At 43.8% G+C, this 23,956-nt stretch overlaps 1 protein-coding gene across 1 annotated transcript in view; it reads left to right on the top strand.

Annotated features, from left to right (window-relative positions):
* LOC122944440 overlaps positions 1-23,956 on the top strand; it is a 31,945-nt gene extending 7,989 nt beyond the window's left edge. Inside the window, 14 exon segments of the mRNA XM_044302711.1 lie at positions 3,342-4,356; positions 6,376-6,589; positions 9,084-9,220; positions 9,408-9,515; positions 10,134-10,325; positions 12,731-13,260; positions 13,992-14,034; positions 14,037-14,294; positions 15,497-15,707; positions 18,188-18,336; positions 19,065-19,178; positions 19,264-19,440; positions 21,976-22,069; positions 23,692-23,956. Coding sequence (XP_044158646.1) covers positions 3,510-4,356; positions 6,376-6,589; positions 9,084-9,220; positions 9,408-9,515; positions 10,134-10,325; positions 12,731-13,260; positions 13,992-14,034; positions 14,037-14,294; positions 15,497-15,707; positions 18,188-18,336; positions 19,065-19,178; positions 19,264-19,440; positions 21,976-22,069; positions 23,692-23,755 — 3,138 coding nt within the window. The 5' untranslated portion in view covers positions 3,342-3,509 and the 3' untranslated portion in view covers positions 23,756-23,956.

Raw genomic sequence — 23,956 nt, 5'->3', positions numbered from 1 at the left:
GCGCCCCACGCGCATGGATCACGTGATCGCATGGCACGTCATCCATGCGCATGGGGCGCTCTGACGTTATTCTGGAGCGCCCCGGGAGCCGCACGGACTGTAAGTATACCGCTCCCCCGCTCCCCACTACTACTATGGCAACCAGGACTTTAATAGCGTCCTGACTGCCATAGTAACACTGAACGCATTTTGAAGACTGATCCGTCTTCAAATGCTTTCAGTTCACTTGCGTTTTTCCGGATCCGGCGTGTAATTCCGGCAAATGGAGTGCACGACTGATCCGGACAACGCAAGTGTGAAAGAGCCCTTAGTATTGTAAAATCAAATCATGTTTTTTGTTCATGCCAGTGGGAAAGCAGCTACCAAGTTCGAACATCCAATATGCCTCTCTACTTAGTAGCTTGCGTCTGTGGTCCCCCCCCCCCCCCAACTGGGAGCGTGACCCTCTCCACACTTTGTTCTCTGTGTTGTGTTACCCTTATGTACAATGGCAAAATGCAGAGTGGCAGAAGAAACATTACGTCACGTGTTTGATAGTGAGGTATGTCAGATAAATGTTTCCGTATCCTGTTTTTAATCTGTTTGGTAGTGCATCCTACATATTGCATGGAGCATTCAACACGTGTGATTAAGTAAACTGCAAACTCAGTGTTTTAGTTGATATATTGTTTAATCTTATGACTTCTACCATTCGCTGTAGATGTAATTGTTTGACTGACAGATGTTTTCATCATGTGTTGACTGACAGATGTGAATTGTTTGACTGTGGCCGCATTTGTAACATAGTAACATACACTGAACAAAAATATAAACGCAACACTTTCGGTTTTGCTCCCATTTTGCATGAGCTGAACTCAAAGATCTGAAACATTTTCTACATACACAAAAGACCCATTACTCGCAAATATTGTTCACAAATCTGTCTAAATCTGTGTTAGTGAGCACTTCTCCTTTGCCGAGATAATCCTTCCCACCTCACAGGTGTGGCATATCAAGGGGCTGATTAGACAGCATGAATACTGCACAGGTGTGCCTTAGACAGCCCACAATAAAAGGCCACTCTGAAATGTGCACGGTCTTGCCTTACTGGGGGGGGTCAGAGAACCAGTCAGTATCTGGTGTGGCCACCATTTGCCTCAAGCAGTGCAACACATCTCCGTCGCATAGAGTTGATCAGGTTGTTTCTGCCTTGTTCACAGGAGCCCAGAACTGTACACAGTACTCCATCTGTGGTCTGACCTGTGATTTGTAAAGTGGTAGGACTATGTTCTCATCACGGGCATCTGTGCCCCTTTTGATGCAACCCATTATCTTATTGACCTTGACAGCAGCTGCCTGACACTGGTTTTTACAGCTTAGTTTGCCGTTCACTAAAATTCCTAGATCTTTTTCCATGTCAGTGTTACCCAGTGTTTTACCATTTAGTATGCACGGGTGACTTGCATTATTCCTTCCCATGTGCATAACCTTACATTTGTCAGTGTTAAACCTCACCTGCCACTTCTCTGCCCAAGCCTCCAATCTATCCAGATCCCTCTGTAGCAGTATACTGTCCTCTTCAGTGTTAATTACTTTACACAGTTTAGTGTCATCTGCAAAAATTGATATTTTACTGTGCAAGATATCTATAAGATCATCATTAAATATATTGAAGAGGATAAGGCCCAGTAAAACGGACAAGAATAGGACATGTTCTATTTTTTTTTTGCGGGGCTACAGAACGGACATACTGATGCAGACAGCACGCGGTGTGCTGTCCGCATTTTTTGCGGACCCATTGAAATGAATGGGTCCGCATCCTATCCGCAGAAAAAAACGGAAGTGACACGGAAACAAAATACGTTTGTGTGCATGTAGCCTTAGGCTACATGCACACGACTGTATGTGTTTTGTGGTCCGCAAATTGCAGATCTGCAAAAAAAACTGTCCAGTGCTAACGCCCATTGTCTAGCTTTCCTAATGGATCGTGTAGTGTATGATCTGGAGTGTAACCTAGAGCTGATAACAGCAGCCTCTTCAGCAAAAGACTCATTGGTGGAGCAATTGCGTCGTGCTCTCACCATTTCTTCTTTTGGTATACAGGTGAAACTCGAAAAATTAGAATATCGTGCAAAAGTCCTTTTTTTCAGTAATGCAAAAAGGAATTTCATTATTGCAGCTTAAAATTTGAATATTGTGAAAAGGTTCAATATTCTAGGCTCAAAGTGTCACCCTCTAGTCAGCTAATTAATCCATACCCCCTAAACAAAGCAGACCTCAAAATTGAGACTTTGGGGTTTCATAAGCTGTGAGCCATAATCATCCAAATTATAAGAAATAAAGGCTTGGAATATCTCGCTTTGCCTGTAATGAGTCTCATGTGTTAGTTTCACCTTTTATGTTGCATTACTGAAATAAAAGAACTTTGCACAATATTCTAATTTTTCGAGTTTCACCTGTATATACTGTTGTATCCTCCAACATTTTTAAAACCTGTGATTTGTAAATATACTTTTCCTCTCCAGGCATTGCGTTCATCCAACGTCAGGTTCTCTCTTTTGTTGCTTGGTGTGATTTGTTTCTCCTGATTATATGTTTCCATGTGTGTGATTAGAGGAGGTGTATTTATATGGGAGAGTCACAGATAGCATTTTATATAATGAGTAAGGATCGTTAACTTGGGATCCGAAACGCGTCGATATTGCACTTGTCTTAGACTGTATGGATTTTACTGCATCAAATAAAGGATATCGTTTTACCAGAGGCTGGATCCTCTTACTTCATCCACTGTGTAGTGGACCGAGCTGGAACGGAAGCAGCACTGGAAAGAAGCTGATCGTCGGAGGTGTCCAACCCCCACCGATCTGATATTAAAGGGGTCCCCCCCATGAATAATGTTAAAAATGAAAATCATACATAACCTAGTGCATGACAATCTCTTACAAACAAAGCTAGAACCAGCCCTGTACCTCACATGGATCCAGAGATCTCCCCATGTATTGCTCCAGCTTAGGGAGCTTGTCTTTTCTCAGAGGGCATGTCCTTTCAGCTACATCTGATGAAAGTTGAAGGATGGAACTGAGCATGTGCTTCTGTCTCAGTGAGCTGAACAGAAAAATGAGAAAAAGAGAAAACAGCAGGTGGCGCTATACAGATTGTTTCATCTAAAAGAAATGCAATTGCAAAAGTATTCAAATCCAGATGCTGGTGTGAAAACTGTAGAATATTTTTGGTGGGACAACCCCTTTAATGACCTATCCTGAACACAGGCCATCAATATCAAAATTATGGACAAGTCCTTTAATATTAGATTCAGCTATGACTTTCATATTGATATTGTGGATGATTGATGTCTTTTCCAGAACTTTGATATGTTGAAGCTTCATAGACTACTGCTTCGAGAAGAGATACCATCTTGGGACCATTGCCTCCTTGAGATCCTCCACCTCGTATTCCCATATTCTCTACTGAGGGGGAACATTGTCCTTCTGTTCACGATTTGAGGACTTGGTAGAGAAGTAAAGGGAGATATGGCATCTTTGAAGTCAACAGTGGTTGTATTACTTGGGATGTTCTTGGTCGTCAAATGTCAGAACTTTATAAAAAACTCCAAGGAGATGAATCCAGAAGGACGACTCTTCATCAGTGAAGTAAACCCAGATAACCCTGGGTACGACACTAGCGAGTTTATTGAGCTTCATCATACCAGTGGCCAAAATGTCTCCCTCGATGGCTTCACACTGGTCTTCTATAATGGAAAAACCAACACAGCCTATAAAGTCGTCAACTTATCAGGATACTCCACAGATAAGAAAGGGTTCTTCCTCATTGGGTCTTCTAGCCTTAGACCAGTTCCCAATATTGTCCTGCCACCCAACACCATCCAGAATGGACCCGATGCCATTGCTCTTTATTTTGGAAAAGGACCTTACTATGTGGCAATGCAAGTGACCCGTGAAGGGTTAGTGGACGTCTTGGTACACAAGACCAAGAGCACAGACCAGGCTGATGGTCTCGTCAACACCCTGACACCAGGAATGGACGCCTTCTGGGAGGACGCTGACTTTCACATCACAGATGAGTCCATAGGGAGGTGCTTGGACGAAGATGGACAACTCATCTTCCAACTGACGCACCCGTCGCCGGGCAGAGAGAATTTCTGTAGGGTGTCTTTAGTCGTGCTGAACGAAGTTTCATCTCCTTACGCCGAAGATTTATACGTAGAAATCCATGGGCCGCCATCCACCTTTCTCCAAGGCATGAGCCTGGCATTTATTAGCGCTATGGATCAATTGGTCTATTACGCTTCGGATATAAGAGGTCAAACCGATGCCAATGGGTTGTTTTTGCTGGCAAGTGGAAAGCAGGATCACCGAGGTAAGCAAATTCCTGTTAAAGAAGCACTCCTACAAACATTTTTATTCTCTGACCTGTTAGAAAGATGCATGATGTAAACTGTAGTGAATGTAATTTAACAGTGAATGTATTTGTGGGTTATAACCTCCCTTCTGATCCTCAGCTGTGTCATGTGACCAGCACTCTGACTTTCCAAATAACACAGCATCTTATGAGTGGACAGGAAGTCAGTTTCTTTATCTATTCCTATGGGAGCCTCAATGTCAGTCTCATAGGAATGAATAGACAAGGAACTGACTTCCTGTCCTGTGTCAGTTGAAGATTAGAGTGTTGGTCACATGACACAGCTGAGGATCAGAAAGGAGGTTATTACTCACAAATACAGTCACTGGTGAGAAGATTACCTGCACCATCGATTTCATCATGTATCTTTCTAACAGGTTAGAGGGACATTCCCATCTGGAGATTTACGACTTATTGGTAGGATATGCCTGAGTGCCGCGGTGCTTTCTTCTTCATGCTATGATATGCCATAAATGTCTAATAGGTGCAGATCCCCTCCTATTTCCAGAACAGAGCCCCATTTTGAATGGAGGGCAAGCGGCACAAGTTTGGCTTTCTCCATTCATGGGTATGGGACATCCAGAAAAAGGCAAGCGTGCTCGCTTGGTTATTTTCGGAAGTCCCATAGCAGTGAATGGAGGGAACGCATGCGCAGCTTGTTCTTCATTCACAATGGAGCTCTGTTTTTGAAATAGTAATGGGTCCCAGCGGTGGGATCGGTGGGATCTGCACCTATCGGTGGGATCTGCACCTATCAGACGTTTATGGTATATCCTACCTGACATAAATCTCCAGATGGGAATGTCCTGTTAAAGGGGTTCTCAGGGCTTTACCAGAACCCAATGCTTTCCTCAGCCCTGTGGAAGAAAGTCAGCGTGGTTAATACTTACCCGTCCCGCGCACCACCGATGCTGCCATCTCCACTGCACTCACATGGGCTGCGGACTCTTACACTCGGGTCCCGACCGGACGTGTCCTGTAAATTCAGCTGAACAGGACGACAAGGGAACACTTCACGTTGGAACCCACATCCCATGTGAGTGCAGCGCAGACGCCAGCATCGGTGGAGCGAGGGGTGGGTAAGTATTTACCAAACTGCCTTTCTTCCACAGGGCTGGAGAAAGCATTGGGCTCTTGAAAAGCCTGGAGAACCCCTTTAATTCTTATTTTGCATGAAATTGGGGTGCCATCTACATGTGGAAGCTGCTTAGACTCTTCGAGGTGATTATTATCTGTATAATTAATGGGTTCCCCAGGATTTAATAATTGATGACCTATCAGTAGAGATCGATCACCAATTGTTAAATTCTGGAGTACCCCTTCCTTTCCCCGGGATATAAAAGTATCCTTTATCCATTGGATATGGCGATATAGGGGTTTCTGGAAGTTCAATATTAATGGCCAGGATAGGTCAATATCTGAATTGGGGGGGGGTGACATCCAGCACCCCTGCTGCCCAGCTGTGTGAAGGAGGGAGCGTCGCTCTTTCTAGGCTGCATGGCGTATTTGCAGCTCAGTCCCATTCGAGGGAATGGACCTGGGACATCAATGCCAAGCACAGGCCATTATACAATGTATGGTGCTGAGCCATAGCTTCTTCAAACATGATCGATGGGGGTGCTGCTAAATTGGATATTGATGACCTTGTCCTGAGATAGAAAACCCCTTTAGGATATCTGATCATGGGGGGTCTGACTGCTGGGACCCCCACTGATCATGAGGGCAGGATTTTTGTGTCCCTGTATGAATGAAGTGACAGGTCGCACTGTGCTCCGCTATCTCTGTCCCTCCCTGAAAAAATGAATGGAGCTGCAGCACCCATGCTCGGCCCGCCATGGAAGCACTGCGTCTGGGTAGAGTACTGAAAGCCTAGCCACAGGATGTTCTATGGGGATATTCCTTATATATGGACATATGTTATAATCACTATAATCGTATCCGTTTTTATTGTTTTTGTCTTGGTCCTCGACCGTCCAGCTCAGCAGGCCCTGCCCGAAAGCACTCGCTTGCTCACCAAGGGTGGCGGTGCGGTGGCTCTGTACTTGGGGAAGAGCAGTGAAGTCGTGCAGAACAAGCGATACAATACCAGCGGATTGATCAATGCTGTGGTGTATGGTGACTACGAGGACATGGCCGCTCACCCCCTTCAGGACCTGACCATAGGCAATAGTATCATTTACTGGCACACATGGTAAGAAGGAGAACCTAGGAGCTTACTAATAAAAGCAACTGAGCTGCAATACCAGACACTGTCTATGGGCAAGAGTGGCGCTGTTAATATTAATGAAAAAAAAAAAGTAGGTCTTAAACTCTTCCCCTAACCTCTCGAAAATATCTCTTTATGGGGAAGAGTAAAAATAAAAAATAAATTATAAAATTAATTCATTAATTAAAAAAACGGACATGGAGGCTCATCCCCTTCAGGAACTGGCCATAGGCTATAGTATAATTTACTGGCACACATGGTAAGGCCTCATGCACACGACCGTTGTTTAATTCCGTGTCCGTTGCGCCGTTTTTCGTGATTTTCTGCGGACCCATTGACTTTTAATGGGTCCGTTGAAAACTCGCTAATGCACCATTTGCCATCCGCGTCCGTGATCCGTGGTTCCAGCCCGTCATAAAAATATAACCTGTCCTATTATTTTCGCGGAAAACGGTTCGCAAACCCATTCAAGTCAATGGGACCACTAAAAAACGCGGAGGCACACAAGATTGCATCCGCGTCCGCATCCGTTTTTTTCCTATCATTTGCATGGCAAACCTGTCTTAGACTTTTTTTTACTTTCCTTTATGTCTGGTGGGCCTCCAAAAATCAAGGAAGACACACGGAAACAAAAACGGATCACGGAACCCCATTTTGCGGAAACGGAACACAACAACGGTCGTGTGCATGAGGCCTAAGAAGGAGAACCTAGGGGCTTACTAATAAAGGCGAATATATACATATATATATAGCGGTATACTTTATTATGAATAGGCTGGTATTGCATTATTGACTTTTAAATGAACTGAGCTGCAATACCAGAGGCTGTCTACGGGCAAGAGTGGCGCTGTTTCTATGAATGATAAAAAAAAGTAGGTCTCAAACTGTTCCCTATCTCTTTATGGGGAAGAGTAAAAATGTAAAAAAAAAAATTATTTAAAAAGGACATGGCGGCTCACCCCTGTCAGGACCTGACCATAGGCAATAGTATAATTTACTGGCATACTTGGCAAGGCTACATGCACGCGGTCCGCAAAACACAGATGTCGGCCTTGTGCATTCCACAATTTGCGGAACGGAACGGCCCGCCCATTATAGAAATGCCTATTCTTGGCTGCAAAACGGACAAGTATAGGATATGTTCTAATTTTTTTTGCTTGGCCACGGAATGGAGCAACTAATGCAGTCAGCACGCGGAGAGCTATCTGCATCTTTTGCGGCCCCATTGAAGTGAACCAAACAATGGTCATGTGCATGAGGCCTAAGGCTTATTGCACACGAACGCGTGCGCTCCGTGGCCGTATTGCGCGCTCCATTGCCGTATTGCGTACCGCATTTGCGGATCCGCAACACACGGGCACTGTCCCGTATGCATTCCGCATCACGGATGCGGACCCATTCACTTCAATGGGTCCGCAAATCAGGAGATGCGGAATGGTGCGGAACGGAAGCAAGGAACGGAACCCTACGGAGTGCTTCCGTAGGGTTTCATCTCGTACTTCCGTTCCGCAAAAAGATAGAACAAGTGAATGGGTCCGCAATCCGCTGCGGCTGCCCCACGGTGGGTGTTCGTGCATTGCGGCCCGCAAAAGGCCTAAGAAGGAGAACCTGTGATGGCTAACCTCCGGCACTCCAGCTGTGGGAAAACTACGACTCCCAAGATGTACTCTTGCTTGGCTGTTCTCAGAACTCCCATAGAAGTAAATTGAGCATGCTGGGAGTCATAGTTTTACCACAGCTGGAGTGCTGGAGGCTAGCTATCACCTAGGTCAGGAATGGCCAACCTGAGGCTCCCCAGCTGTTGCCAAACTACAACTCCCAGCATGCCTAGACTGCCTACATCTATTATCTTACCGCAGGGCATGGTGGGAGTTGTAGTTTTACAACAGCTGGAGAGCCGCAGGTTGGCCATGCCTGACCTAGGTGCTTACTAATAAAGTCTAATATATTTTTATATACAGTATATTTTATATTTTATATATATATATATATATATATATATATACAGTGCATATACCTATATATATATATCATCTATTTATAGGCTGTGCCTGGTATTGCAGTATTGACCAAAGGGACTGAACTGCAATACCAGGCACTGTCTATGGGCAGGAGTGGCGCTGTTTCTATGTATAAAAATTAGTAGATCATAGACTATTCAAAATAGCTCTTTATGGAGAAAAGTAAAAATATCATAATAAAATAACATCATTAAAAAAGTAAAAATGGGAGCTAATATATGTGCAAAATACAATTGTCCTTGACAAATCCTAATTCAGTCACGTAAGAGTAAAACCTTCTTAAAAAAGACAGTCAAGAAGTAGTATAATAAAATGAAAAAAATAATTAAAAAACGTCTCCTGAGGGTGTCAAAATGGGCCAAATCTTGAAGGGGTTAATAATATGATGTTTCATCCATATGTACTAAAAATCTTGTGTAATACGACTGATATATATATTTTTTTTTTTTTGCATCTAGGGATGTGAACATTTCTGCCAGCCTGTGTAATGTGGGTGAGGACCCCAAGTTTATACTCGGGGGTAGCACTCCAGGACAGCCAAATAATTGCCCCCAGAGCTATCACACGGTGAGGCTGTGCTTCCAGATTACTACAGGTAACAAGATCCACATTTCAAAAAATAAAAGTGAATTTACAGCAGATATGCTTGATATTGATGCTATATGTGGCTGATCTGCAATACCGGGCACAGCCAGAGGGCAAGGGGGGGGGCGCTGTTTCTGAATATAGGCAATTTGTTTTTTTACTACTCTGCTGTTTTCTTCATTCCTTTCTTCATGCAGATTGCTCTGAATGGGAAGGAGACCAAGTCTCCTCTAAGGTTCTGAGTGCGGTGGTCCGATCCTGGCAGTCCGTCTGCAAATGTCACGTATCTTCAAGCTTATTTACAGGTGGGATGGAACCCTGAATTGGGTCTATACATTGGGAGATGTTGAATCTGGGACGTACCCGAAGCACTGCGTATGATAAAGTCATCAGGATTAACCCTATTAAACCAGGCATACAGCCTGGTAGGGTTGATCCTACTGATTCAAAGGATACTTGTCTTATGAAAAATGATTGTGACATTCCAGAGGGGAAAAAAAAAACAACAACCTTTATTCCTTATGCAAATGAAGGCTCAGTGCACTGAGGGGCGGGGCATAGCCCTTCAGTACACCTCATTTTCCCATCACTGGCTCCACCCCTTGGTGCACTGAGGCCCTCATTTGCATAAGGAATCAAAGTCTTTTCTCTCTGGAACGCCGCAACCAATTTTCACAAGACAGGTATCATTTTGCTCAGCAGGATCAACCCTACCAGGCCGTATTGGGTTCATTCTGCTGACAGAAGCTCCTTAAAAGGGTAATGCTATTTCAGCATATAAACGTAAAAAGTTATACCATTTCTCCAAAATACTTTCTGTATTGATCCCTCACTGTTTTCAAGATCTCTGATTGCTGTCAATGACAGATTGTTGATAACTGATGTTATATACTTCTAACAGTTTTTTTTTCCTTGTTATGTAGATGCCAACCTGACGTGCCAGTCCCACCAGTTAATTCTTCATGTCCGACCGAACGCCACCCTATCTTCTCAGAATGATGAACTTGACATTGTCCCGCCATTTGTATTAATGGGGAGAGTGATAAATGTGCAGAACAAGAATGCCACCTTCACCGTCTGCCCACAACCCAGTGACCTGCCGACATCACCTCCAGGTAATAGACACTGGCCAGGATTTACATACTCACCAACAGGGCAGGTTGGTAAATTATGGAAAATATACCCCGCCCCAGGAAAGCCCCAAACCCGATGGGACCGCCTGTTTATAGGCAGGACTTACATAAGCCCCATCCATTTGTAGCTCGGGACTAGCCCAAAATTTGCAAAGGACAATTTCTGAAAATTAGGTGCAGTACCTGCAAATTTGGTGAGAAAATGTTATGCAAATGAGCCTCTAGGACAAAGGGGGCGTTGCCATTACACCTAGAGGCTCTGCTCTCTCTGCAACTGCTGCGCCCTCTGCACTCTGATTGACAGGACCAGGCTGTGTAAATATGATCACACCTGGCCCTGACTTCTAAAGTGCACTTAAGTATCTGGCGCAGTCGCAGTGAAAAAATGGCCGGCAGTTCTCTTCTGTACTGCGAGCCTTTTTCCTGTACTGCGCCTGCGCTGGGTAGTGAAGCACACGGCGCAGCGCGAGACTTTAGGAGAAGTCACGGCCAGACGTGATGACTTTTACGCTGCCTGGCCTTGTCAATCAAAGTGCAGAGGGCACGGCAGTTGCAGAGAGAGCAGAGCCTCTAAGTGTAACGGCAACGCCCCCGTTGCTCCTAGAGGCTCATTTGCATATATTAAAACATCATTTTTCTCAGCAATGCGGACACATATGAACATGGGAGCAACACAGACGCCTTCAGCTGCCAAGCGCACATGTAACAGGTCAGCCAGTGTCATGGGCACAAAACTGCTGACAGATGCCCTTTAAATACATAAATTTCAAGTCCTATTGAATCTTTTCCCAGAAAACTATACGTATATATATAAATCTGCTCAGCGCCTCCTGCGCTATATCAAGCAGGCTGCAGATCAGACTGATTAAATCTATGAATGTATTGCCTCGTGGTACTTGAATCCTCCCTGTCCTCGGAGCGAACTCTTTCTTATGAATGTATTGCTTCTAACATTCTCAGCTGCAGTCTGTCAGGAGCGCTGTGTATAGTCAATAGCTTGTAGGCTGCGGGATCTCCTAAAAAACTATAAAAGGGATGTCCCACCAAAAAATATTCTGCAGTTTTCAAACCAGCGCCTGGATCTGAATACTTTTGTAATTGGATGTAATTTAAAATGTATTATAGCCACAGAGTTATTTAACCCTTTCTACCCGGGAGTTTTTTTTTTACCTTGCATTTTCATTTTTTGCTCCCCGCCTTCCCAGAGCCATTTTTCCATTCACATAGTCGTATGAGGGCTTATTTTTTTGTGAGACAAGTTGTACTTTACAACGCCATCATTTAATATTGCATAGAATGCAGTGATGGAATTGGAAAAAACTTTTGACAGTTTTACGGCGTTTTTTATTTATGACGTTCATTATGCGTGTTGATGCTGAAAAAAATAAATAAAAAAATATATATTTTTTCTGTCGTATTCTGACCCTAACTTTTTTGTAGCTATGTGTGTGGAGCTGTATGAGGGCTCATTTTTTGTGTACTTTTCATTGATACCATTCTGGAGCGTGTACGGCTTTTTGATCACTTTTTATAAAAAAAAAAAATTGTGGGAGGAAAAGCGACCAAAAAATAGAAAATCAGCCATTTTGCCCCTTTTTGCCCCCTCGGCAGCGGGCCCCATCTTCTAAAGATCCGACCCGTCAAGAAGGAGTTAATAAAATGTATCTGTATAGCGCCACCTGCAGTTTTTTTCTTTAATTTCTTTGTCCTGCTCACTGTTATGGCCTCACGTGATCAGTTTCATCCTTTGACTGCCTTCTGAGTTGTGATAGGGAGAGAGCAGCAGCAGAATGGACACGCCCCCTGAGCTGTGATAGGACAGAGCATGGACACGCCCCCTGAGCTGCAGCAGAATAGACACTCCCCTTGAGCTGCCAGCTTGATATAAATCTAGCAGAGCAATGAATGGGGAGATCTCTGGACCCAAGTGAGGTACAGGGCTGGTTCTAGCTTTGTGAGAAAGAGGTTGTCGTGTACTATATATGATGCCTGATTTTCATTTTTTACATTAGTCATGAGATAACCCCTTTAAAACCATAAGCTGTCCCCTTTCCTGATATGTATTTGGTGATATATAGTTAAAAAAAAAAACACCAAAAAGGGAAACCCTGCAGTTTTACCACTAACTACTGAGCCTCCCAATAGGCTGACACTTCCTGTTCTGTAGAAATCACTTCACAGTAGACAGTACCTACCCACCATTCACAATAGGTGATGTCACAGCTCACCTCCTCCCCTTCCCTGTACAATGACCTCTGCACAGGTCACAGAGCATTCCCACAACACTCTACCAATGTTTTTAAATAACGTCCCATGATGCCTTGTTATCTTGTAGAATTATGGTGGTACCTGGTATACTACTGACCTCCTTGCTTCCATTTCTACAGCACGACCGACCAAATCTCCTTATGTTCTTCTAATTAGTGAAGTGAACCCTAATACCCCGGGATCGGCTGAAGATACTGAATTTGTGGAGCTTTACCACACAAGCAGCAGCTCGGTCAGCCTGGCTGGATACTGGCTAGTGCTCTTCAACGGGAAGAACAATTTGGCATACAGCGTCCTGAACCTCAAGGGCCACTACACAGATAAAAATGGCTACTTCCTGGTAGGCAGCGCCAAGATGACTCCTAAACCTCACATTCTCTTACGTCCTAACACCATACAGAATGGGGCAGATGCGGTTGCCTTGTTTTACCGTCCGGCAAAGCAATATGGGGTCAACATGCCTGTGACAGAAGATGGCCTTGTGGACGCTGTAGTATACGCTTCACAAGCCAAGGATGATGCTTCTGGCCTTTTAAATGTCTTAACCCCAGGACAGGAGGCTGTACATGAAGATGAAAAATTCCTTGCGGAGGACGAGTCTTTGAGTCGTTGCTATGGGTTTGCTCCATTGGACCACTCCAGCTTTCAGGTACTTTGGAAAATGACCAGATATTTGATGGGACACATCGGTGGAAGTTGAAGGGACCACCAATGTCTAGATGGAACAGGTTCAGAGACATAACTGGGCCCCAGTATACAATCTATGACAGGGCCCCCACCTGGTATGTCTGATTTATAATACTGGTGTGCCTAAGACCTGATTGGACCTAAGACAACCAAAAGGTCAACTGCACCATAGACTACAGAGAAATACATTTATTGGTAGGTCTCTGGACATAGATGAGTCAACTAATGGCCTGAATTCCAAGTCTGAATCCCAGAACCTGAATATTAGGATCACCAATGTCTAGCGGGAACAAGTTTAGATGCATAACTAAGCTTCTGGGCCCTAGTGCAAAATCTGTAACAGGGCGCCCACCAAGTATGTCTCATTTATAATACCGGTGTGCCTAAGACCCAAGATTGGACCTAAGACAACGGAAAGGTCAGTTGCACCATAGACTACAGGGAAATAAATTTATAGACCTAGATGAGCCAACTAATGGCCTGATGTCCAAGTCTGAGCCCCATAACCTGAATATTACAATCTTGGATGGTTACATGTTCAATACTCTCCATTGATGATCCAGAGGGAATGGGGTGTTATCATCTAGGGTCCAAGCTTTCAGAGAATTGTCTCCTTTTGTATGATGATCATTACATTGAACATTTGAGAAGATGATATTATACAATGGTTTACATTTTTGATTTATGTTCCAGATCACTAGGATTACCCCTCTTACGAAGAACGACTGCGATACTGTGTTATCAGTCCACAACTCCATATGAGACCTCAAGATCGGTCAACTTCCGCCCCCATGACACTTTCAATCAGTGAGGTGGGGGTCTTGCAGGGATCTATGCCATACAACTTCATTGAACTCAAGGGACCCCCTGGAGCCCCAGTTGAGGATCATACATTGGTCCTGTATTCTAGCGATGGGAAGGTCTATTATAGGATTGGTTTGCAAGGCAAAATCTCAGATGATGGGTTCTATCTCATCAGCAACAATGAAACTAGTGGTAAGTAGCCCTAATTTTACAAGCCTGCGTTATGGATGCTAGTACAATTAGGGGTGTGAAGTTGTTCTTCGAGGTGTAGGATCACTTCTGATGGACCTGTCCTTACCAGAGCCTGACTCAAAAAGAGGGTGCAAGGTGGGGGGCGTAGACTAAAATAACCTACCCCATACGTTTCTGGCCATACACCTGAGATATAAGTTGATTTCATTGGTCTCGTATAGGGGTAGGGGACCTCACAACTGTCCCCTGACAGCAGATTTTGGGGGAAAGTGGGATCGGCTATGTTGAGTTTGGACCTTTCTTTTAATTACTTGGGCAATAAAATGCTAATATCTGTCACATGTACTGTATTTATCCAGTAGAGATGATGGAGGTTTTACACCGGTATGGTGTCAGGTATGAGGCTTACACATCCCTGGTCTGCTGCGCAGCGTCCTATTCTTAGCCCAGTACTGGCCGGTAGTCAGCGGATGAGTCCAGAGATATTTCCATTTAGACTGTACTGTGATGTTTGCTGAGAATGAAATGCTAACGACTCATTTCTACAAGTATTCACTAAGTACAAAGTAATTTGTTACTGAGGTGTTGAGTCAATCACATCTCCTATCTATCTATCTATCTATCTATCTATCTATATCCTTTCTTTCTTTCTTCTCTCTATATCTATCTCATATCTATCATCTTGTAACATCAATCAGTCTATCTCATATCTATCTATCTATCTATCTATCTATCTAATTCAAATCAGCTTTAATGGCGGGACTAAATACATTTTAGTCCTCCCTTCCTTCCTTCCTCCCTCCCCGTGACCTGGTGACCAAAGATGTCTCTCCATAGTCTTTAGACTCCCACGGTATGAAGAGCATTATGTAACCTAATGTACAAAATAACGCACAGGAACATTCATTCTGTCCAAAAGTTTCCTGTATGAAATGTGGCAGGAACACACTGGCCAAATGACACTCCACAAATAGTGCGGTGCTCCTTTGTGCCCGATCTGTCCATACTGATGCCTTCAGAGGTGGTGAGTTGGTGGAGGCACCTAGATGGCGTTGGCTCCAGGGCATTTGCCCTTTGTTCCACTCTTTTATTTCCAATCTCGCTTCTATCAGGATTTGGGTTCTGTTGGTCTTAGAAATATCTGTCAGTCCAATAAAACTTTATTTTGAATTCTTCTGATGTCTATTGCTTTCTGCTCACAGACCAGCAGCTTCCTCTGATCTCCCGACCACGCGTTCTTAGCCCTGAGGCCCTGGCTGTCTACAGGGGGTGCCCTGAGTCATTCCCTGTTGGGTCCTTCATGACGAAGAAAGATATTTTGGACGCCTTTATTTTTTCATGGGAAAATAGCTCAAGTACAGAAATTCTAAAAGATTTAACTCTACACAGTGTTACCTTCTACGAAACTAAACTGTGAGTACCACCAGTGACCACGTATGCTATAATAATGTGAAAAATCACCTTCTGATCACTTTATCAACTTGCACACAAGCCCTCCTGCAACTTTTACTAAATCTGATGCTGACTTTCTATGGTATTCTTTCTTTTCAGTCAAAGCATATAGTCCTATGTTACTAGACAGATCCGTTTCATGGGATAGATAGATAGATGCAAAAAAGGCCAAGGCAGCACTCAAATATCGGTGAAAAACAGAGGGTATTTTATTAACCCATGTGGTAACAGCAACGTTTCAGCTCACTCCATGGAGCCTTTGTCAAGCCATGGAGTAAGCTGAAACGTTGAGTGCTGCCTTGGCCTTTTTTGCACATATCTAACAAGACCGGGTCAGTGGTCTGCTTTAAGGTATTGCACCAACTTTTATTTGTGTGCTGCTCTTCAACTTTTTTCATTGATAGATAGATAGATAGATAGATACGGTAGATAGATAGATATACAGATATTTATAATCCTTTATGGATCTTGAGTTGACCAGCATAATTGACAAGGCATGATGTGGATGGTGTTACTAGACATGTTCATCTGGAGGCTGTGGTGATCGTCTTGGTGTTCTCGTTGATGTTCTTGATGTCCTTGGTCTCATCAGTGATGTTCTTCTCATCCGCTTCAGCTTCTCTGTCTTCTTTGGTCTCCAGGGACATTTTTATATTTTCTCCCAATAACTTGTGCATGATGGTAAATGGGTTTGAACATAAGAATATGTCATCCATGTCCTCTGGTCTATCAGTGATGACCGCCTCAAGCTCTTGAGTATCATGCTTTTGGCTTCTTTTCTTTCCGAAGTACAGATAAAGAGCAATGGTTGCTGCAATCCTTGCAATTAGTACCGCTAAACTAGTAATCAGTATAGTGAGCCAGAAATCTGGAGATAGATAGATAGATATGAGATAGATACTGTAGATAGCTTTTAGATGGTAGGCAGATAGATAGATAGATAATAGACATAAAGAAAGATAGATAGATAGATAGATAGATAGATAGAAGATAGATAGATACTGTAGATTGCCTTGAGATGGTAGATAGATACTAGATAGTTATTAGATAGATGATAGATAGATATGAGATAGATAGATAGATGGTAGGTAGATAGATAAATAGATAGACAGATACTGTAGATTGCTTTGAGATGGTAGATAGATACTAGATAGTTATTAGATAGATGATAGATAATAGATAGATAGATAGATAGATATGAGATAGATAGATATTAGATATATAGATATGAGATAGATGGATAGATAGATAGATATGAGATAGAGATAGATAGATAGATAGATAGATAGATAGATAGATACATAGATGATTGATCAATAGCGGATACACCCCGTGGTCTATTGATTGGGCAGTGCTCTTTGGCCACTGTATAATTGTATTATTTGGCCTCTATATTGCGGGATATCCATAGAAGGTTCTTTACAGGACACCGACCAACCCAATGTCAAATAGATAGTAACTCCTAAAATGTTCACATAGCTACCCCTCCCCCCCTTGTTTGTGCTTACAATAATTATATCCAAATTCATCCATAGTCAATTTAAGAATATAATAAATCACAGCACAAACCTGACATGACTCTCGCCACCTTCAAGAACCCACAAAAGGACAACTGATCAGCGCCGTACGTCCTCACTGCCATAACTGTGACATCACCGCCTAGCAGCGCTCATAATGATGTAATCATGCTATGATGTCATCTCAAAACCGGCTTTACATCTCAAGTGACCAAACACCCCCCAAGGCTGCCTGTGAATTAGAACAGGTGGCCATGCATTGGAATCAATAGGTATCCTAATTCATAACGGGGGGGAAAACAAATGCTTATAGTAGGATTGCAACAAAAAAAAGAAGTTAAAAGTGTAATAAAATAATAGGGCATATTTACTAATAGTGACGTACTTTGCACTGTCTAAGAATACGAATCTCAGTCGTAATGTTAAACAAATTCACTATTCTGGCGCATGGACCTTCGTCAATTTGGAGCAGATTTATGATAGAATTGTGTCCGTTTCCCAAAAACTGACTAGTCTACGTTTACACCACATATGAGTTAGTGTAGTTTTACTCCAAAAATGTGCATTATTGGCGCGCAGGGCCTCGTTCAGGCCACATCTCCTTTTAACAAGGTCACGCCCGCTTAGAAAAGTGTGTAAATATCATGTAAAGCTTGCGCGCCCATTTTTTGCACTGTTGCATTTTCATTAGTAAATCTGCCCCAATATGTTAAAAATAAATAAAAATGAAAACAAAATTACAATAAATTCTCACAGTTGTTATAGCCCCCCTAGTGGTGACCCAGGTAATTGCATTAGTAAATATGAACAGCTCTTTGGACTCCTGCGCGGTGAGTCTTGCAGTTACTGACCTCTTTATGTTGTATTATATTGCTTTATGTTAGGTAGCACATTTATACCTTGTCTTTTTATGTCTCGCTCCAGATTGGTGTCAGTGAGTCTCTGTGCTCACCCTAGCGGATCCTCTCCTGTTATTCTGCCTGTCCAACAACCAAGCCCAGGCTCTGAAAATATCTGTCCTTCCGCCATCACTGCAATACAGCTCGACCTTTGCATCAATGGCGCCAGCATCGGTAATTGGGGACTATTTTGTGACAGTGGCTGCTGGTGGCGTCCATAGAGCCAGCGGAATTTATCCAGTACATATAGCGGGGATTAACATTTTACTGTAGAGGAAGTCGGGACACACTGTATATATGGATGCCTAGTCTATAATATATGCAAATTAGCAATTAAGTGCAATGAGGGCGGGGTCAAGCCATTCTGTGCACCCCTTCCCTTTCCTTAATTGACTGGGCCAGGTGAGATGACTATGCAGGAACCTGGCCCTGTCAATCAAAAAGGAGAGGGAGGGTCTGACAGAAAGCAGGAGGAGCCAAAGTGCACTTAGTGATTCGGGCCCGCCCTCTGTGCACTTAATTGCTCATTTGCATATGGATTAAAAGGAGACCTTATTACAAGACACAGCTCTGATAACCCAGGTGTCCATCACATAATCGAGACATATTAGAAAAGATCGAAATAAAGACCCCTATTATGGTTCAGCCCCTTCTTGATGCTTGGACTACTTTCCCACCATCTTCTAATCAAGTCCTGCGCAGATCCTTGTTACTTCATAGCAAAGAGGATGTTTACCAATCAGTGATTTCCAAAAGCCCCACATGGGTGCAATGAAGGCTGCCATTGCATGACTGCAAGCAGAGATCTTGAAAACTGCAGAACTGGTATAGAAGGTGTATGGTGGATCAGGTAATGCCGCCATATCATGTACAGTGAAATGACTTATATTCTCTTCTTACAGATTGCTCTGAATGGCAGACAGGGAGTCAAAGTGCTGTGGATAGCCTGAAGATCGGCCTCAGCCAGTCCGTGCAGCAGCACTGTTCATGTACCGCCCCACCAGCCTATATTCAAGGTCGCCCCACTTCAAATAAAAAAAAATATATATATATATCATTAAGGATGCACAATGTTTATTGGTCTTACTCCACTTCTTTTAGATGTGAATGTTACATGTCGCCAGGAAAGGCTTTCCATCTCTGGCAATGTCTTGAGCGCACGCAGCGACCAGCACCTCGTACAAAGATGGAACGCAGACCTGCTCAGCCAGGGAGACACATTCACCTTGCAAGGCTCCTCCATGGGCTCCTCGGGGTGCTTCATTCAAATGAAGACAGGTAAGACACAAGAAAGACAGATCAGCGGATAATTATAAAAAAGAGACGGCGGACAACCGCGGTTCAGTTTCCGCACCTCTTGACTTCAGGCTCTCCTTCAGTGTTATGCAGATGTGACATCATCAGTATGGCCAAACCAGGCTTGAGCCTTCCCTGAAAAGACATTAAAGGGGTTGCCATGACTTAAAGGGTTTATCCCATGATTAATATAACATGACAATCTCTTTCTAACAAAGCTAGAACCGGCCCTGCACCTCACATGGATCCAGGGGTCTTCCCAAAGGGGTTGTCTCACTTCAGAAACCCGTGGGCCTCATTTATCAACACTGCCCATAGCAACCAATGACAGCACAGCTTAAAGGGGTTGTCTCCCTTCAGCAAATGGCATTTATCATGTAGAGTAAGTTAATACAAGGCACTTACTAATGTATTGTGATTGTCCATATTGCCTCCTTTGCTGGCTGGATTCATTTTTCCATCACATTATACGCTGCTCGCTTCCATGGTTACGACCACTCTGCGATCCAGCAACGGTGGTCGTGCTTACACACTATTGAAAAAGGCGCTGGCCTCTCTGGAGGCAGGGACTGCAGGAGTGCGCATAGGCCAGGGTATTTTCCTACAGTTTGCTGGATTGCAGGGTGGTCGTAACCATGGAAACGAGCAGTGTATAATGTGATGGAAAAATAAATCAAGCCAGCAAAGGAGGCAATATGGACAATCACAATACATTAGTAAGTGCCTTGTATTAACTTTCTGTACATGATAAATGCCATTTGCTGAAGGGAGAGAACCCCTTTAAGCTGTGCTGTCATTGGTTGATAAATGAGGCCCACGGGTTTCTCTTTTTTGGTGCTCTCTGAACCTGTGTCATGCCCCGCCCCCTCAGCTCCTGCACATGGCATAGCACAATAAATCAGATGTGTGTGGAGTGCTCCTTTAAATCATATGATGTGATATTTAGTACATTCTGAGAGCAGCCCCTGAACCTCATCGTTCTTTTCCATTTTGACCTTTTACAAGCAGAGTCATCTTTTATTTGGCTCCAGCCTTTAGTCGCTCTCTTTTCCTGATATTACAACCACGGTGCGCTGCCCGAGGAAGACACCCGATCCTCAGTTATTTATAGGGCATGGCGGAGGAAAATGATGGATGATATCAGGAGTATATCCATCATCTGGTGACTCATGTACACTGCCGGTCTGTCTCTGAGACCCAGTACTGGGGGACATTTATCAAAACTGGCTTAGTTGCCCATAGCAACCAATCAGATTCCACCTTTCATTTTTCAGAGCCACTTTGGCAAATGAAAGGTGGAATCTGATTGGTTGCCGTGGGCAACTAAGCCAGTTTTCCTTGACACCAGTTTTCATAAATCTTCCCCAGTATGTTTTAGTTTACGTCATCTCATGGAGCAGAATGATAGCACTAGAAGAGGACCCGTCCCCTCTCCGGACATGTCTGCTTTAGTAACTACTTGCATTCCCCATGTAATCACAATTCTGAAACATCTTCTCACATGACTCTATGTTGTGACGTTCCTCTATTATTCCTGCTAGAAATTTAGGAGTGAATTGCCAGCAGTATGTAGTAAAAGGTCCAGATGGGTATTACCAGTTGGGGGGGTTTCCCTGCCCAGTCTGACACTATCCAGTTAGTGCTGCCATGGTCAGACCTTGCAAGGACACCACCCCCAACTGGTAACACTCAGGATGGACCTTCACTGCAGTCTGCTAGTAAGTCATTCATCAATTCCTAGTTGGAATAATTGAGGGACAGTGCAAAAGACGCTCCATGGGGAATACAATTACTGGTAGTCACTTAAATAAACATGTCAGGACAGATAACGGGGTCCTTTTTAAAGGGGTTGTCTCATTGCTGCTGTCTGCCCCGCTCCTTTATGATGTCCATGTGCTGACAGTTTGCTGCAGTGTATCGGTAAGGCCTCATGCACAGGCAGCCTGTGCCCGTGTTGTGGCCCGCAAACAGCGGGTCCGCAATATACGGGCACCAACCATGTGCGCACTGTATCACGGATGCAGGACCCATTCACTTTAATGGATCCGCAATCCGGGAGAGAAGATGCGGTGCGGAACGGAGGCACGGATCGAAAGCCTACGGAGGCACTACTGAGTGTTTGCGTGGGTTTTCTGTCTGCATGCACTACTTTTTTGCTGTGTGGACCGTCGGATACGGATCATGGACCCCATTCAAGTGAATGGGTCCACGTCAATTTGTGGGGGCAGCACAGACATGGCCGGCACACTAAATGGTAAAGTATATCAGGAGTATCCTGATTAATGAAATCTAGGGCATACCCACTGGAAATAGGTTCAGGCCCCATCTTGGCAGGTGCAGTCTAAGGTGACCACTAGAAGACCTGGACATACGTGTTTCCTTTCAAGTCTATGCATAACCGTGCGTAATTAGGCAGAATACCCTTTTAAGATTTACATATCACTGGAACCCCCACCCCCTTTGGGTACCCCGAAAGAGCCTTGTGTCATATTGTCTCAATTATGTCTTGGTTTCTAGGATCCTTCAAAGCCTGGCAGGTCTCCCTCCTGGTGCTGCTGTTACTGCTCATGATATGTGGATTCATTGGATTCATCATCTACCTACGGAAAAGGTAACCGAACAGACACCCGGGTCCAAAAAATCCGACCCCCCCCCCCTCAGATCAACCCTACAAGGGGCCTGGAAGGAGAGATCTGAGCTGCTGTATGCAGAGACTGGTTTAGTTCTGTCTTTGAGCTGACAGCTTCGGCGCAAATAGTGCAGCTGCCATAAAGCGCACACACCCTGCTGCGCTGTCCATACAGGACGGAGTTGCGTACCTCCAGTATGGCCGTCCCCAGGGTTTTTATTATGGAATGCTAAAGAAATTGCTACAATGCTTAAAACAATAACACAGAGTGTTAACAATGGAGGTTCTGACACTTTGTAACATATTTACATCAGTGCGGGACCCCCCTTTAAACATTTCTCCAATGTTAGGACCCTGCATCCAGTAGCCCAAAACTCTTCCAGAACCCAGTGGGTCACATTTACTATAGTGTCTGCGCCTGTTTTTAGGCGAAAAAATGCTGTTTTAGACTGTCTTTTTTAAAAAAAAATTCTCATTTACTCTGTTTTGGAAGCTTTTGCGCCTCCTTCTCCTATTTTGATTTGTTAGATTAATTCAGAAGTTTTCTAACTTTTGCGCCTATTTTCCAACCTATTTAGGTAGGAACAACTTATTTTGCGCCTGATTTAATGTACTTTTCTGTGTCTGTTTTGAGTGGCGAGTTGCGCCACATTTTGGCAAAACAAATGTGGGGATGTGCACCTAATTTCAGTTCACTTGTGCCAGAATTTTCATGCACATATTAATTAGACCAGTCTTAGGCCTCATGCACACGAACGTATATTCTTTCTGTGTCTGTTCCATTTGCGGACTGTATCCGGAACCATTCATTTCAATGGGTTCGCCAAAAAAACTGAAGTTACTCCGTGTGCAATCTGTTTCCGAATGTCCGTATTTCCGTTCCGCAAAAAAATAGAACATGTTCTATTATTGTCCGCATTACGGACAAGGATAGTTCTGTTCTATCAGGGGCCAGCTGTTCCGTTCCGCAAAATACGGAATGCACACGGAAGTCATCCGTATTTTTTATGGACCGCAAAATACATACGGTCGTGTGCATGAGGCCTTAGTGAATATGAATCTGTCATACTGATGAACAACCACTAGGGGTCAGAGTAATGCCAATTTACCTCTTCTAATTTTTCAAGTGCTTGATAAATAGTTGGCAAAAGAAAGACAGTAGAACAGTCCTATCCTTGTCCGTAATGTGGACAATAATAGGAAATGTTCTATTTTTTTGTGGAGCAACCATGCATACACGGAAGACATTTCCGTTTTTTTGCAGCCCCCTTTGAAGTGAATGGTTCCACATACAGGCTGCAAAAAAAGCTGAACGGATGCGTGAAAAAAGCCTTTGAATCCCTTGATCAACTCTTTTTTTAAATTTAAGTGGAAAGACTGGTGGCAGGCGGACTTGTCTTGGATTGCATCACCGTAGCCTTGAGGGTCATAATTAACCTAGCAATGAAAGATGTGCCGCCGGAACAGCAGAAGTCATAGGGTTGAGATGCAGTGGGGGATCAGTAAAACACATAGGGGCGTCTGGTCAACTTACTACCTCTCGTAGATTGCAATTGAATGTTTTGGTATCATACGGTTTTCATAAAATTGCGTTTGTTCTCCAGGACCCCCCAGAACTACACAACCATTGAAATGAATCCACACACAGAGTTAACAGCCGACTACTGATGACTGGGGATCTACCGCTAACATCACGGCCTACAGACATGCGACTCATCTCGAGCTCAGCCAAGGCTGGACTTAATTACTGGTGTCCGAGTGGTCTCATCCTCCTTCTTGCGGGAATAAGGCAAGGGGTACGCGGTGACATTTGTCGCACAACATTTTTTCTAATGATAGTCCATGGTGTTGCACTGTGACATGCTGCGA

This window comes from Bufo gargarizans, chromosome 8, assembly GCF_014858855.1.
Source record: "Bufo gargarizans isolate SCDJY-AF-19 chromosome 8, ASM1485885v1, whole genome shotgun sequence".
NCBI lineage: Eukaryota > Metazoa > Chordata > Amphibia > Anura > Bufonidae > Bufo > Bufo gargarizans.
Note: the sequence above shows the minus strand (reverse complement) of the source record. Positions and strands in the feature narration are given on the sequence as shown.